Source organism: Dipodomys spectabilis, unplaced genomic scaffold (genome assembly GCF_019054845.1).
Source record: "Dipodomys spectabilis isolate Male_0828 unplaced genomic scaffold, ASM1905484v1 ptg000042l, whole genome shotgun sequence".
NCBI lineage: Eukaryota > Metazoa > Chordata > Mammalia > Rodentia > Heteromyidae > Dipodomys > Dipodomys spectabilis.
The window spans coordinates 15135012-15152427 of NW_024870719.1; the positions used below are offsets into that span (position 1 = coordinate 15135012).

Sequence of the window (17416 nt, forward strand, 5' to 3'; positions counted from 1 at the left end):
TTTGAACCACGATCCTCAGATCTCAGCCTCCTGAGTAGCTAGGATTACAGGCATGAGCCTCCGGCGCCCGGCATACAATCTACTTTTTAAATGACAAACTATATGCAACTTTATATGTGTCATTAGACAACTTCCCTTCTGATCAGGAGTATATGTTTTTTTTTTTTTAAATAAAAGAGCTGAAGGTATAGCTCAAGTGGTAAAGCACTTGGCTAGCTTGCATGAGGCACTGGGTTCAATCCCTACAACCACAATAAGAAAAACCAAATATTAGTAAACAAAAACAGAATATACTGAGAATTTCAAAGTGTACTTTAAAAACTTTAAAGAGGGGGCTGGGAAGGTGGCTCAGTGGTAGAGCACTTGCCTTGCATGCCTGAGGCCCTGGGTTTGATTCCTTAGCACCACATAAGCAAAAACAAAAAAAGCCGGAAGTGGCTCTGTGGCTCAAGTGGTAGAGCGCTAGCCTTGAGCTGAAGAGCTGAGGGACAGCGCCCAGGCCCAGAGTTCAGGCCCCACGACCAGACCCAAAAAAAAAAAAAAACCCAAACTTTAAAGAGATTTATTCCATAGCAACCTTAAGTATTGAAAAACAAAGCTCCTGAGGGAGGGAATGAGAGGGAAAGAGGGAACAGCTTACACTAAGCAAAAGGAAAGAAATGTACATATCACCTGATGTGGAAGAAATAGTTGTACTGTCAAAGCTCAAAGAATTCACAAACATTATAGACCATGATAATGACAATTTGCCTTGTGAAGTGTAAAATGTGTTTGTGATTTTAAGTATCACTATTCCACAATGCTATGAAATTTGTGAAATTTATGTAATCATTTAATCTCAATAAAAAATTATTTAAAAAAAAGTAAAACAAAGAACCTATTCTGTGTAAAGCTCAGTACTAAGTACCACAGGAAATTCTATAGAAACCAAGAAGCATGAACTCAATCCTGAATAATTTTTAGAAAGAAAACCAAGAACTATAAAGCTAATATGCAACTAATTAACATATATTTACAGGGAACCATAAAAAGACTGGCTGTTGAAACATAGTGAAAAATATTATACATTTTTTTAAATGTCAAGATAGTCTCTTTTTAGTATTATGCTTTCTTCTGAAAGCATCATCTTGTGAAATCTATCACTCTATTTCTGGAAAACAGATTTATCTCCAAATTTGATTATAAATCCTGTATATTCAAGTGCCCAAACAAGAAGCTCTGGAATTATTCCTTTAGTGACTGAAGAGAAAATCTAGGTGGTGTTTGCAGACAGTGAAACTCAATATGTAACCTATGCACCAAAAAATTTCATGCATGTTTTAATCACTGGCTGTCTATACCCTACTCATCAACACAATTTTTTTGTCTTTTCTTTTCTGATACTGGAGATAAAACCTAGGATATTACACTTGTTAGGCAGGCTCATTGCCACTATGCTACATCCCAGCTCACAAAATTTTGATTTAGGAAATAAGAATAGCAGTAAAAGAAGTTACTTTATTAATAGCATCCAATTTACATGATTACTATGTTTTTGAATGCACTAAAGGCATAGACATTTCTTAGATTTAATTTACCTAAAGAAAAGAAATCAGGTTTTAGGTAGGTGCCAATGGCTCATGCCTGTAATCCTAACTACTCAGGAGGCTGAGACCCGAGGATCACAGTTCAAAGCCAGCCTAGGCAGGAAAGTCTGTGAGACTCTTATCTCCAATTAAACACCAGAAAAGCTTGAAATGAAGCTGTGGTTTAACTAGTAGAGTAATAGCCTTTATTTTATCTATATTTTAAGAGTCCTCGTTTTGTAAAAATGTTAAGTGAATAAAAATTATAATTGACGCTGGGCACAGTAGTTGAAGCTAATAATCCTGGCTACTTGGGAGGCAGATATTCGAAGACTGTGGTTTGAGGCCAGCCTGGGCATATAAGTTTACAAGACAACACTTAAAACAATGACTGGGCATAATGTTGTATGCCCATTATCCTAGTGCAGAGCCTGTGAATGCTACCTCCAGAGATAGGAAGCACAAGTAGGAAGATCACAGCCCAGGCCAGCCTGGGCACAAATCAAGACTCTATCTGAAAATGACCAATAAAACTAAAGGCTGAGGGCATGGTCAAGGGGCAGAAAATCTGACTAGCAAGCATCATGAGGCTCTCTCCAGTACTACTAAATCAATAACAAAAACAAACAAAAAAAAACTCCTATTGAATAAAAACTCCAATTCTTTGAATTTCAGATTGGATTTTGTATTTTTGCCTGGGCCAGCCTTGGACTTTACTCCTGCTAAGTATACCTCCATGAAGCTGGAATTATAGACATAAACCATTGTTCTCAGCTTATTTGTTGAGATAGGGTCTCACTAACTTTTTGATTGGGCAGGCCTTGAACCACTATTCCTCCTGAATAGCTAGGATTATAAGCATATGCTAACATGCTTAGCCTCAGTAGTTATATCTATATGCTAAAAAAAAAATTGCTTTTAAATACAGAGATAGTGATTAATAAGGCTTTTTTCTGTTATGGGTTATTTGTCATGACTAAATTAGATAATTGCAATATTACTGAATGATATATCAATACTTTTTTTTTGTCAGTCCTGGGGCTTGAACTTGGCTTGGGCACTGTCCCTGCACTCTTCAGCTCAAGGAGAGCAATCTACAGTTTGAGCCAAAGTGCCACTTCTGGTTTTCTAGTTGTTCATTGGAGATAAGAGTCCCATGGACTGTCTTGCCTGGGCTGGCTTTGAACTGTGATCTTCAGATCTCAAGCTCCTAAGTAGCTAGGATTACAGGCGTGAGCCACCAGCGTCCAGCTATCAATACATTTTTTTCTTTTTTTTGGTCGGTTGTGAGGCTTGAACTCTGGGCCTGGACACTTTCCCTCAGATCTTCAGCTCAAGGTGAGCGCTCTACTACTTGAACTACAGTACCACTTCCGGTTTTCTGGTGGCTTATTGGAGATAGGAGTCTCACAGTCTTTCCTGCCTGGGCTGGCTTTGAACCGCAATCCTCAGATCTCAGCCTTCTGAGTAGCTAGGATTAAAGGTATGAGCCACCGGCACCCAGCTCAATACATTTTTTTTTTTTTTTGGGTCCAGTCATGGGGCCTGAACTCTGGGCCTGGGCGCTGTCCCTCAGCTCTTCAGCTCAAGGCTAGCACTCTACCACTTGAGCCACAGCGCCACTTCCGGCTTTTTTCTGTTTGCTTATGTGGTGCTGAGGAATCAAACCCAGGGCCTCAGGCATGCAAGGCAAGTGCTCTACCACTGAGCTACCTTCCCAGCCCCTCAATACATTTTTTTAACAGAATTTTACATCTGAGCCCAACTTTTCTTCCCCAAGAAATAATGACATATCAATTTGTTATATATCTTTTATACTGATTTGCATTTATATATACTTATAAAATATTTTAAAATATTTAATAAAATTTATAAATATTATTTTAAAATCCTAAGTATAACCGACTATGTTATACATTTTTTGAGGGAGTAGGAGGAAAGTCAGTCATGGGACTTGAACTCTGGACCTGGGTGCTGTCCCTCAGCTCTTCAGCTCAAGGTGAGCACTCTACTACTTGAGCCACAGTGCCACTTCAGGTTTTCTGGTGGTTAACTGGAGATAAGAGTCTCACAGAGATTCCTGCCTGGGCTGGCTTTACACTGTAATCCTCAGATCTCAGCCTCCTGAGTAGCTAGGATTACAGGTGAGAGCCAACGGCGCCCAGCTTTGTTATACATATTTTTGAGGAGATATATCCAATTAAGTAAATGTGAAGCTACTTCATCTTTGTAAGTGCAGCACTGGATTCTGAATTCTAGGTAAAGTGTGCTGTTTTAACTATAATTGTATGAAACTGATCATTACAAGATACAAGATACTTCAACTGGAACAGCAGTTGTTTTTACATTTATTGTGACATAACTAAAATTTGATATTACTTCCAATACAAAGATTTCAGCACAGAAATATTTTTAAAACACATAATTCTTAATAAACTATATAACACAGTTACAATGGATATTTTACTATCCTATATCTATATTGAGTAAGGAAAAATTATAGGAATCCATACTCAACTCTCACAAATTCTAGAAATTGCCAACAACACAACAAATTAGAAGCGAAACTGTGTAGTCTAAACTAAGACTATTTCTAAATATTATAAAAAATTAAATGGAAGCAGGGCGCTGGTGGTTCATGCCTGCTGTTCTAGCTAAATAGGAGGCTGAGAGCTAAGAGTCACAGTTCAAAGCCTGCCCAGTCAGGAAAGTCCGTGAGACACCCTATCCAATTAATCAATGTAAAAAACTAGAAGTGAGCAGCAGCCTTCAGCAGAAAACAGTTAAGGGACATCCCAGGCCCTGAGTTCATACCCCACTACTGGCACCAAAAAAAAAAAAAGGCAAATTCAACAACAACAAAAAAGACTAAATTAATAGACTGCTAAGTAAAATACTCTAATTTCTTTTTCTTTTTAAAAATCTATATATCATCCTATGAGAAATTATTAAATCAACAATTAAATTGCTTTCTGCTTACTGTTTAAATTATTAAGATAAAATAGCTGCACAATTTCCTTTATGTGAGCTAGTCCTTTGCATTTCAATTCTTATTTACAAGAAAATTTAGGCAATTTCCTTTGTAGATAAGCACTCTTAGACTATATCTAAAAAGTATAATTTAGACTCAGACATACTTAGGGGTTTCCTAGTTTAGGCTAAGACAAACACAATTGAATAATCACCACCACCACTTGCCACATCCCCTTATATTTCTATTATGCAGTACTCTGGCAACAGAACTGTTAATTTACCTATTAATTGGAAGATGTTAAACAACAATCATTAAAATCAAAGTAAGTTTTAAATTATAAAACCAAATTCACAGTACCATGGTAAATATCTTGAAGTGATCCACCACCACAGTATTCCATACAAATCCACAGCTTTTCCCGACTAACATGAAAGAGAAAGGAAATATGTTAGCTAGTAGTTCTCAACTGCTGAAGGGATTCTGTTGCTTCCTCTTGGCACTACAGAGTGGAAGGGAAGCATCTAGTAGCCCTCTCCAATACACATTCAAGCACAATAATGCAAGCACAGCAGCTGGCATGCCCCTCTGTAAATGGAGTAGAACGAGGTCAGTGTCTAAATTAAACGCTTCCTTAGAATCATCCATAATGCTTCATTAAGGGTGCCATTTAAAGTATGACCAGATATGTACAGTTGTCAGAAACCTTCAGATATTATTCAGCTTTGGATAAGCTTTATGTCAAAATATAAGTACACTTATATAAAGAGGAGAATAATAGCAAAGAAATTATAAAAATACAGAGGGCATATGGGGCTTCTTATTTATTACCTGAGATAGCTCCCAAAGTAGGCAACAATGTTGCAATGCTTACATTCTTTAACCATAAATATTTCTTGCTGAATCAAAGAAAAATCATCACCTGAAAAACAAAAACAAAAAATAAGTTGGTTATCATGTTACTCAAGATATACCAGAAGAAAGGAAAACTATTAGCTAGAGATGAGAAGTTAGTCATTCTCAATACTTAGATGGGACTGTTAAGTGATATATTCTTTCTATAAAACCTAAAATCATAAAAATGTACAAATCTCTGAATCTCAATTGCTTCCAAGTTTCTTTTTCTTAAGGAGATATGCACAGAGATAAGATGTTTACTACAGTATGGTTTATGAAAGAATAATTTATGCTATGTGTTTTGATATGAAAATATGTTCACAGTATATTAAGAAAAATGATTTTTATATAATCATTTGGGTACATATGTACATAGAAAGAGTATTTCAAAAGACATGCAGCTGGGTGTGATAATCCATCTACTTGGGAGGCAGAGGTCAGAGGACTGTGGTACAAGGTTAGCTAGGCAAAAAGTTAGAGATCGTATTTCAAAGAACAAGTTAGATATGGTAGTGCCTATTCCATCCACAGGGGAGGCTTAGGTACGAAGATGACTGAAGTCCAAAGCCAGCCTGGACAAAAAAAACACCATACTATTTGAAAAATAACTAATGCTATAAGCTCTTGCCTAGCAAGAACAAGGCCCTGAGCTAAGCTGGGTACCTTTAAAAAAATAGTAATGCCTAGGTCCCTGAACTTTTTGTTGTTCAAGACTAGTAGTGCCACAGCTCTGCTTCTGTCTTTGTGACAGGGGTGGGAGGGTGGAGAGGGGAAGAGTTAATTGAAGATAAGAGTCTCATGGGCTTTCTTGCCCAGGCTAAGTTTCAAACTATGATCCTCAGATCTCAGCCACTTGAAAAGCTATGATTATAACTGTGAGCCACTGGCACGTGGTTGCATTATTTTTTCAATCTGTACTTTCAATTTGTCTTTCACTAATATGAGTTAAGTAGAACAAAGTTTTATAAAAATAACATTTTTATGTGAGTTTTTTGGTAATTATAAGGATACTGTTACCACCAACTGTTTTACATCAAAGTAGTGTTTATTTCAGAAAAAAGAAGTAATATTAATACACTGATTAGACAAACATGGATTCGAGTCCTGCTGCAGAAATGCACAGGAATTTCAGCAGTTGAACTCTTGTGACCTAGTTTAATCTGTTAAGTATCTGGATTCATTCAAGTCTTTCATTTGTTATCTGCTGTTTCTAAATATTTCCTATATTTCAGTAGTATCAAGTTCCTGGCTTTTTTGTGGCAGATTTTTATACTCCTATTTTTTTTTTTTTTTGACTAGTGAATTCTTTCAGTTAGGAATGTTTGCAGAAAGAAGTTATTACCATAGTACATTTAGAACATTTGATAGAATAAATACAATAGCAACATTCCCATATGTTAAGAAACCAATAGGTTTTCTTTACTAGGACATCATAAGTACTTATAACATTATAAGTTATCTATCTATACATATATATATGTATAGATAGATAACTTATATATAAAGTTTCCAATAGTAGTCTTTGGGAAGCACCTCAAGATTTAAAATTAGTAGTGCTCAGAAAGGTATCCAGGGCAGAATGGTAGATTCAAAGGTTTTTGCAAATAACAAAAGAGAAACAATATTTTGAGGATGGAAAAGAAGAACATCAAGAATCAAGAAAGAAGGGAAAAAACAGTTCACAGAAAATAGAGGCAGAAAAAGGCAGGAAATACTCCAATCTGGTGTATACTTGGGCTAGTTTAGAACAGTTATCCTTGCAATTCAGCCTCTTAAGTATTAGGATTACAGATGGGCTGCTATATTCAAGCTATTTTTTAACCTTGTTTCTTTTTTGTTTCTCCCTTTCCCTGCCCCTTTTTATTTTATTCATTATTGTAATTACTTTTACCATAGTTAATATTAAATGGTTTATTCTATAGTCCTTTTACCATTTCTTTTTGTACTGTTACTGGTGGTGCAGTAGTTGTCTGTACTTTTATTTCTGTACCTGCTATTATGGCAGTGTTGTTTTCTCCTCTATAAGAGGCATTGGGAAGTGAATCCTCAAGACAAGGCTACTCACTAAGACCCCTACATAAAACCAGATGTCCACCTCAACAGATTCAAAAGTCTAATTTTTAAAATGACCAATGATTTCAAGATTCAAATAAACAGATAATTTAAGTAAAGGAATTAACTGAAGACAGAAAAAATTTCAGCAAACTGGGAGGAAAATTTCACTGAAGAGATTGAACTCTGGGATACAACTGAGAGACAACTCTACAAAAAACTATTCAGTACAGTTATAGCAGAAAATTTTCCAAATTGAAAAAAAGAAATGGACGTCCAAGTACAGGAGGTATTTAGAACCCCAAGTATTCATGAACAGAAAAGAAGTTCTAATATCAAATTATAAATACCAAGAGAACAGAACAAGGAAAGCATACTAAAAGACTTAAGAGAAAAATGGCAAGTTACCTATCAGAGTAACAGCAGAGCAGCAGCAGTAATCCTAAAGGCTGGGGGACCAAAAACAAACAGAAAAAAAAAAAAAAACTATCTGCTGCAGGAGCCAGTGGCTCATGCCTGCAATCCTAGCTACTCAGCAAGCTGAGTTCTGAGGGTCGCAGTTCAAAGGCAGACTGGGCAGTAAAGTCTGTGAGACTCTTATCTCCAATAACGACCAGATGGCTCAAATGGTAGAGCACTCGCCTTGAGCTTAAGAGCGCAGGTACAGGGCTCAAGCCCAGAGTTCAAGCCCCATGACCAACAAAAACAAAACAAAATCATCTACCAACTAAGATTACCATAATATAGTAAAGCTATACTTTAAATATCTCAAAGGAGAAATAAAGATCTCCTATGATAACCATAAGTTAAAGCAATTCATAACCATAAAATCAGCACTTCAGAAACCATTCAAAATTACTATCCACCAAAAGAGAAAAAAAATAATCAGGGAAAAATAAATTTCATTAGAAGAATAAAAAAAAACTAGCAAAGAATCAAACAATACAGTTGCAGTAAATGACCACATCTCAACAATGAAGGGTTTATCTTTCAATAATAATCCTAATGGTAGATATTAACTCTCCAATTAGCATATGCAGACAAGCTGAATAAAAATAAAAATGTTCATGAATCATGTGAGTATATAAATTAGATTCCTCGTATCATATATACAAACTGGACTTGTATGCCATAGTTTCACAGACTATTTTCATTCAACAACAGTTTGTACTCATTGTTCATGCCATTAAAAATAATCTAAAAGGAATCCAATTTCTAAATAACAAATGAATTTATGCTCATAGGTGAATGATCTTAAATGTTGAAAATCCTAAAGATTTCATCCAAACTCAACAAATTATAGACGATTAAAATCAGTATATAAAATCAAACATATTCTACACACTAACAAAGAACAAGAAAAGAAAATTAAGAAAATTTCATTTATGGTCGCACCAAAGAAATAAAATACCCAGAAATAAAATGAACCAAGGAGGTTTAAGACTTGTTCATCAAAAACTATAAGACACTGTCAAAAGAAATTAAAGACACAAGTAAACAGAGACATTTAATGTTCATATACGAGAAGGTTTAATATTATTGAGATGTCAATTCTCCAATCTCACATAATCTCCATCAAAATTCCAATGACATATTTTGTTTCTACAAAAAAGAATCATTTTGAAATTTGCCAAAACAATCTTGAAGATGAACAAAGTTAGAGGACTCAGTCTTCCTGATTTCAAATCAGAACAGCGTGCAACTATCATGAAGACAGACACACAGGGCAATAGAATAGAAAACACAGAAATAAAGCCTCATGTATGTGATCAAATAATCTTCAACAAGAATAAAAAGGCCATTAGAGAAAGGACAACGAGGGGCTGGGAAGGTGGCTCAGTGGTAGAGTGCTTGCCTTGCATGCATGAGGCCCTGGGTTCGATTCCTCAGAACCACATAAGCGGAAAAAGCTGGAAGTGGTGCTTTGGCTCAAGTGGTAGGGTGCTAGCCTTGAGCAGAAGAGCTGAGGGACAGTGCTCAGGCCCAGAGTTCAGGCCCCATGACCAACAAAAAAAAAAAAAAGAGAAAGGACAATGTATTAAAAGCAGCAACAACAATAGTGTTGAGAAGAGTAGATATCCACACAGAAAAGAATGAAGACAGAACTTTACTTAAATCATATATAAAATTGACTCAAAGTCAGTTAAAAAAAACCTACACGTAAGACCCTAACCTCTCAAACTCTGAATAAATTCTACAAAAAGCATCTTGATGTTGCATTTGAAAAAATTTTTTTGGATGTGACACCAAAAGTCCATGTAACAAAAGCAAAAATGAACAAATGAGACTACAGCAAATTTTAAAACTTATCTGAGGACCAATCAACAGAATGCAAAAATAACCTGAGAAACAAGTGAAAATATTTGTAAACACTAAATCTGATAGGAGTTAATATCTGGAATATATTAAAAAAATTAAAATACTCATGTAAATCAACAACTCATGTAAATATAGGCAAAGAGAACTAGGGGCATGGCTCAAGTGACAGGGTATATGCCATAAGACCCAGAGTTCAATGAACACTACCATAAAAAATTAAATTAAAATAGGCAGAGGATTTGTATACATTTCATAAAAGATGATATACAAATGACCAATATGTACATGGAAAGTTGCTAATCAGAGAAAAAACCAAAGCCACAATGAGGTATCTATCGCCTTAACCATTAGGTTCCCTTACTATACTTGTATATATACAAAATAGCCAGGTATGGCCACTGATATCTGTAATCCTAACTACTCCAGAGGTGGTAATTGGGAAGTTGAAGGTCAGCCTCAGCAAAACCTTTGTGACTCCATCTCAAGCAATAAAAAGAGTATACTCAGCTGGATACCAGTGGCTCACATCTGTAATTCTAGCTACTCAGGAGTCTGAGTTCTATTCAAAGCCAGCCTACATAGCAAAGTCCACAAGACCCTTTTCTCCAATTAAACACCAAAAATCTGGAAGGAGAACTATGGATCAAGTGATAGAGCACCACCTTTGAGAAAAAAAAAGCTAGGTCTCAGAGTTCAAGATCTATTACCAGTATACACGCACACAAAATTTAGAAAGGCATAGATACTGTATGATCCTACTTAAAATGACCCTACTCAATATTTCATCTGCTAAGTTTCACATATCTATGAAAAACATAGTGCCACACTGCTTTGTGGCACTATTCACAATTCTGTAAATTTGACTGTTTTGAGTAAATGGTAATGAAGAAATAGGAGTATCTGTTTGTGATAGTACAAACCTATAATCCTAGCTACCTAGAAGGCAGAGAGGCAAGATTATTTCAGAAACAAAGAAAAAACTTAAGGGTTGAGGGGGTTGTGACTCAAGTTATTAAAGAACTTGCATAGAAAGTGCTCTAGCTGTTGGATTCACTCTTCAGTACCACAAGGGTAAAAAAGGAAGGAGGAGGTAGAGAGGGTGAGAATGGTTGGACTATATTATAAATATGTGTGGAAATGTAACAATGACATCCCTCTTTGTATAATTAATGCGCTAGTTTAAAAGATTTTTTTCCACTGAGAAAAATGAATGTAGATTACAATAAAATATTATTTCAATAAAATTCATTTTTCCATCATTTTCTTTGGGATACTCAGATTCCAAAAATTCAAAAATTTATTTCAGTTTTAAGTTTACTCATCTAGAATCTGAGGCTGAACATCAATTTACAATCTGACATTAAAGGTCATCACTTTTTACTACACAGTAACAAAAAGTATCTTCAAATCAGAATCAAGTTGAGAAATAGAATGCCTGGCCATTAAAAATAATATTTATTTATTTTTATTGCACAAATTTCTATCTAACTTCCATTAGTTTTCTGTATCTATTGTTTAAAACCAGTAAAATAAAATTCTTGACGTACATTTGTATCCTCAAATTAACCCACCAATTCAGACTTGAAATGTTCAAACAATGAAGACAGGGTTCAAATATTTCACTTTATAGATTAGTTTTTAAAAATCAAGACAATTTTTAAATAGTTTCTGAAAAGTGAGAATATACCACTTAACATTTTTTCTATTTGGCCAAGTGGTCAATACAAGGAAAACTTTGTTAAATCTTTATATATTATATACAAGCCTATGTAAGTCTAACCCGTCTGTATATTACCTTTACAATAAAAAAAAAAAAAAGAAAAAAATCTTCTTATACTCCTTCACTTTTTTCCATTTACTCTACTTTTTCTGCTTATAGTTCCAGGAAACAGGATTTCCTGGAAGTATAAAAAACTTTTAAACATCTATTCAAAGATATTTAAAGATTTCTACTTATTTTGAAATTCTGTAAGTTAGGAAAAATACATTTAACGTCTTTAAAACTACTGGCCTACAGCCTGAATATTTCCAATTTAGCATTAAAAAATATGCAAATGAAAAAAATATATTACAATATTTCCCTATATATAAGCAAGGTTCACAACATCTAACAAACTGTAACTTGCCTAAATTAAAAATAATGTGTTCTTCCATCACATAAAGAATGAAGGAAGAGACTGGAAAATAAGATTCTGATGATAAACTAGCTAGATTTCCAGAGCCATAACACCTGTAAATTAGATAGGAGGCCAAACTTAGGCATAAAACAAAAACTCGGTGGCATGCAGCATCACAGTATCTGCCTATTTTTGTAGGACATTCCTAAGGACTACCAAAGAAAATGAAAAATAAGGCTAAACTTCAACAACGCTAGCATCACTGAACTACTTTCAATGCTGATGACTAGTAAGTCATGTTTTATTTATGTCGCCATTTATAAGTTGCTACCTGTCTTTAATAAATATCTACTATAAAACAGAAATGGTAAAATTATTCCTGAAAAAGTATTTGCCAGTATACAGAAAAAAACAACAAGAATATAAGACTGTTGGATTGCACTCTCTGTTACAACTATTTTTGTGTATAGAAAACCAAGCCCATGCTGGATGCATGGCTCATGCCTATAACCTAGCTATTCAGGAAGCTGAGATCTGAAGATTACAGTACAAAGCCAACCCAGAAAAGAGAGTCCATGAGATTCCTATCTCCAATTAAGCACCAAAAAGCCAGAAGGGGAGTTGTGGATCAAGTGGTAGTGCACTAGCTTTGAGCAAAAAAGCTCAGAGACAGTGCCAAGGCCCTAAGTTCAAGCCCCAGGTCTGGCAAAAAAAAAAAAAAAAAGGCCCCAAATCCATGCATTTGAAAAAAAATTTAATTGTTATTATAAAGGTAATGTATAGGGGCTGGGAAGGTGGCTCAGTGGTAGAGTGCTTGCCTTGCATTCATGAGGCCTTGGGTTCGATTCCTCAGCACCACATAAGCAAAAGAAAAAAGCCGGAAGTGGTGCTGTGGCTCAAGTGGTAGAGCAATAGCCTTGAGCTGAAGAGTTGAGGAACAGGGCCCAGGCCCAGAGTTCAGGCCCCACGACCGGACCCAAAAAAAAAAAAAAGGTAATATATAGATGGGTAGCAGTTATATAAGTCAGTCATGAGTATATTTCTTTTTGGACAATGTTACCCCTTCCCTGGCTCTCCCAATTTTACTTCCTGTCCCCATTTACAAGTTGTACAGTTGCATTTTTGGGGGGAGGGGGTCTAGTTGTGGGGTCTGAACTCTGGGCCTGGGCGCTGTCCCTCAGCTCTTCAGCTCAAGGCTAGCACTCTACCACTTGAGCCACAGCGTCACTTCCGGCTTTTTTTTCCCTGCTTATATGGTGCTGAGGAATTGAACCCAGGGCCTCATGCATGCAAGGCAAGCGCTCCCAACCTTCCCAGCCCTACAGTTCCATTTCTAAATCCATGTATCAATCTATTTTTCCCTTATTCTTAACCCTAAGGCTTACTTAGTATTAATAGGATTAGGAAGAGCCTTAAGAGCAATCTGTTTTAGCAAATTTTGTCTCTAATTTCATAAAACTGCAAGTTGTGTATCTTTAACAAAATAAACCCTATTTTAACTATAATGGAGAAAGTACTCAGTCTATAGCTGGGATTTCATTTACTAATAAATAAATAAGGCTTGTTTATACTTTGCCAGACATAGGCATTTTCTAAGTCATATTGGCAAATAATTATCGTAGCTACTCAGGAAGCTGAGATCTGAGAATCGCAGTTCAAAGCCAGCCTGGGCAGGGAAGTCCATGAAACTCTTATCTCCAGTTAACCACCAGAAAACCAGAAGTGGTGCTGTGGCTCAAAGTGGCAGAACACTTAGCCCTGAGATAAAGAGCTCAGGTCCAGAGTTCAAGCCCCATGACTGACAAAAAAATAAATAAAAAATTTTAAAAAATTCACTTTTGAGTTGGGTACAGCGGCTCACATCCTAGCTACTTGAAATGTGGAGACTGGGAAGATCATGGTCCAGGGTTAGCCCAGGCAAAAAAAAAGTTAGATACTCCATCTCAGTCCATTAGCTAGGTATAATGATGTGCACCTGTATCCCAGTTATTAGGAAGGTATAAGGAGCAGGATTGTGGTCTAGACAAGTGCAACCATAAATAGAAGATCCTATCCAAAAAATAACTAAAACAGGGCAAAGGGCTGGTGGCTCAGATAGTAAACAGCAAGTGCAAGGCCCTCATTTCAAATCCTAGTATCACCAAGAAAAGAAAGAAGAAAGAAAAAAAGAAAAAGAGAAATGACAAAATAAAGGAAAGAGGATGGGAGAGAGGGAGGGTGGGTAAGAAATCACTTCTGAAACACAGCTATTTCCAGATATTTTTAAAGTATCTAAACTCCCTGAGGGGCAAATTTATTGCCTTCAGTACCCACATCAAGAAAATAGAAACAGACCAAGTAAATAATCTCATGTTACAATTAAAACAGCTAGAAAAACAAGAAAAAATGGAACCGAAAGTTACTAGACGGAGCCAGATAACCAAATTAAGAGCAGAGATTAACCAATTAGAAAATCAGAAAATTATAGCCAAAATTAACCAAACAAAAAGCTGGTTCTTTGAAAAAATAAATAAAATTTATGGATCGTTGGCAAGATTAATTAAAAAAAGAAGAGAAGGCTGGGCGCTGGTGGCTCACGCCTGTAATCCTAGCTACTCAGGAGGCTGAGATCTGAGGATCGCGGTTCAAAGCCAGCCAGGGCAGGAGAGACTGTGAGACTCCTATCTCCAATAAACCACCAGAAAACCGGAAGTGGTGCTGTAGCTCAAGTGGTAGAGCGCTCGCCTTGAGCTGAAGAGCTGAGGGACAGTGCCCAGGCCCAGAGTTCAAGCCCCACGACCGACAAAAAACAAAAAAAAAAGAAGAGATGAAACCCATACTAACAGATTACGGCTGCCATGGGAAAAATCGCAACACATACCCAAGATATCCAAACAATCTTAACGGACTACTTTCAAAAGTTATACTTTCTAAAGGAAGAAAACCTGGCAGAAATGGATGCATTTTTAGAGAAATACAAGTTGCCCAAACTGAGCAAAGAAGAAGTAAACCAATTAAATAAGCGAATATCCTACAATGAGATACAAGAAGCTATCAAAAGTCTTCCAACAAAAAAAATCCCAGGACCAGATGGATTCACAGCAGAATTCTATAAGACCTTTAAAGAAGAACTAATACCCATACTCCTCAAGCTCTTCAGAGAAACAGAGCAGGAGGGAGCTATCCCAAACTCATTCTACTAAGCCTTTATCACACTCATCCCCAAACCAGGCAAAGACCCAACCAAAAAAGAGAATTACAGGCCAATTTCCTTGATAAACACAGATGCAAAGATCCTTAACAAGATTCTAGCTAACAGAATCCACAAATACATTAAAAAAAATCATATACTATGACCAGGTAGGCTTCATCCCAGAGATGCAGGGATGGTTTAACATACGTAAGTCAATAAATGTAATCCAACACATCAACAGAGCCAAGGTCAAGAATCACATGATTATCGCCACAGATGCAGAAAAGGCCTTTGATAAAATTCAACATTCATTCATGCTAAAAGCTCTGGAGAAATAGTAATAGAAGGAACATTTCTTAAAACAATAAAAGCCATTTATGACAGACCAATAGCCAATATTATACTTAATGGGAAAAACTACAACCAATTCTCCTAAAATCAGGAACAAGGCAAGGATGCCCACTGTCTCCACTCCTCTTCAATATAGTCCTGAAACCCTTAGCCAGGGCAATAAGGCAAGAAAAAGACATTAAAGGGATCCGCATAGGGAAAGAAGAAGTTAAACTATCCCCTTTTGCAGACGACATGATACTATACCTTCACGATCCCAAAAACTCCATCCCCAAACTCTTAGAAATCATAAATCACTTCGGCAAAGTAGCAGGATACAAAATAAACCCACAAAAATCAGTTGCCTTCCTGTAACTGACAATGTACAAGAAGAGAGGGAAATAAAGGGAGCAACCCCATTCACAATAACCTCCCCCAAAATAAAATATTTAGGAATTAACCTAACCAAAGATGTAAAAGAACTATTTAATGAAAACTATAAAAAGTTAAAGAAAGAAATTGCAGAAGACACTAGGAAATGCAAAGACCTCCCATGCTCTTGGATAGGCAGACTTAATATAGTGAAAATGGTAATACTGCCAAAATTAATATACAAATTCAATGCAATTCCTATTAAAATCCCAATGACGTACATCACTGAAATACAGAAAACAGTCCAAAAATTCATATGGAACAACAAAAGACCTAGAATAGCCAAAACAATTCTAGGGAATAAAGACAACATGGGAGGGATATCCATGCCGAACTTCAAACTCTACTATAGAGCTATAATAACAAAGACAGCATGGTACTGGCACAAAAACAGACCCGAAGACCAATGGAATAGAAGATCCAGAAATAAATCCACAGGCCTACAGTCAGCTGATATTCGACAAAGGAGCCAAAGACATACAATGGAAGAAACACAGCCTCTTCAACCACTGGTGCTGGGAAAACTGGGCGGCCACATGCAGAAAACTAAAAGTGGACCCCAGCCTATCACCATGCACCAACATCAACTCAAAATGGATTAAAGACCTTAACATTAAACCTGAATCTCTGAAACTACTGCAGGACAGAGTAGGAGAGACACTTGAACTAATAGGCACAGGAAGGAACTTCCTGAACAGAGTCCCAGGGTCACAACAAATTGGAGAGAGACTCGACAAATGGGACTACTTAAAATGAAAAGCTTCTGCACAGCTAAATCTATCGCAACCAAGCTAGAAAGACAACCAACTAATTGGGAAAAAATATTTACCAGCAATATATCAGACAAGGGGTTAACATCTAGTACATACAGGGAACTCAAGAAACTAATCCTTCCCAAACATAACAAACCAATTACTAAATGGGCAAGGGAACTAAAGAGGGACTTCTCAGATGAAGAAATAAAAATGGCAAAGAAACACATGAGGAAATGTTCATCCCTGGTGGTGAAGGAAATGCAAATAAAGGCAACCCTGAGATACCACCTTACCCCTGTCAGAATGTCCCACATCCACAAATCAGCCAATGACAAATGCTGGAGGGGATATGGAGAAAGAGGAACCCTATTACACTGCTGGTGGGAATGTACACTTATACAACCACTTTGGAAAGCAGTCTGGCGGGTCCTCAGAAAGCTAAAGACTGACCTCCCTTATGACCCAGTCATACCACTTCTAGGCATCTACCCTGAACAACAGGAACCAATATACAAGGATACATGCACCTCCATGTTTATTGCAGCACTGTTCACAATAGCTAGGATATGGAAACAACCCAGATGCCCAACCACAGATGAATGGATCCAAAAATTGTGGTATCTATACACAATGGAATATTATGCAGCCATTAGAAATGACAAAATAATACCATTTGCAGGGAAATGGATGGAGCTAGAATAAATCATTTTGAGCGAGGTAAGCCAAGAGCAAAGAGACAAACGGTACATGGCCTCCCTGATAAGTGGATGTTAAATCCAAAATGTTAGGTGATACGACTTAAGAAA

General features: G+C 36.6%; 1 protein-coding gene across 3 annotated transcripts in view; it reads right to left on the minus strand.

The window, feature by feature from the left end:
- Positions 1–17416, minus strand: part of Map4k5 (mitogen-activated protein kinase kinase kinase kinase 5) — a 102116-nt gene that overhangs the window by 64881 nt on the left and 19819 nt on the right. For all 3 annotated transcript variants that reach the window (XM_042677825.1, XM_042677824.1, XM_042677823.1), the window contains exons 4-5: positions 5368–5458; positions 4897–4961 (exon numbers count right to left, since the gene is read on the minus strand). In XM_042677825.1, coding sequence (XP_042533759.1) covers positions 4897–4961; positions 5368–5458 — 156 coding nt within the window. The remainder of the gene's footprint in view (positions 1–4896; positions 4962–5367; positions 5459–17416) is intronic.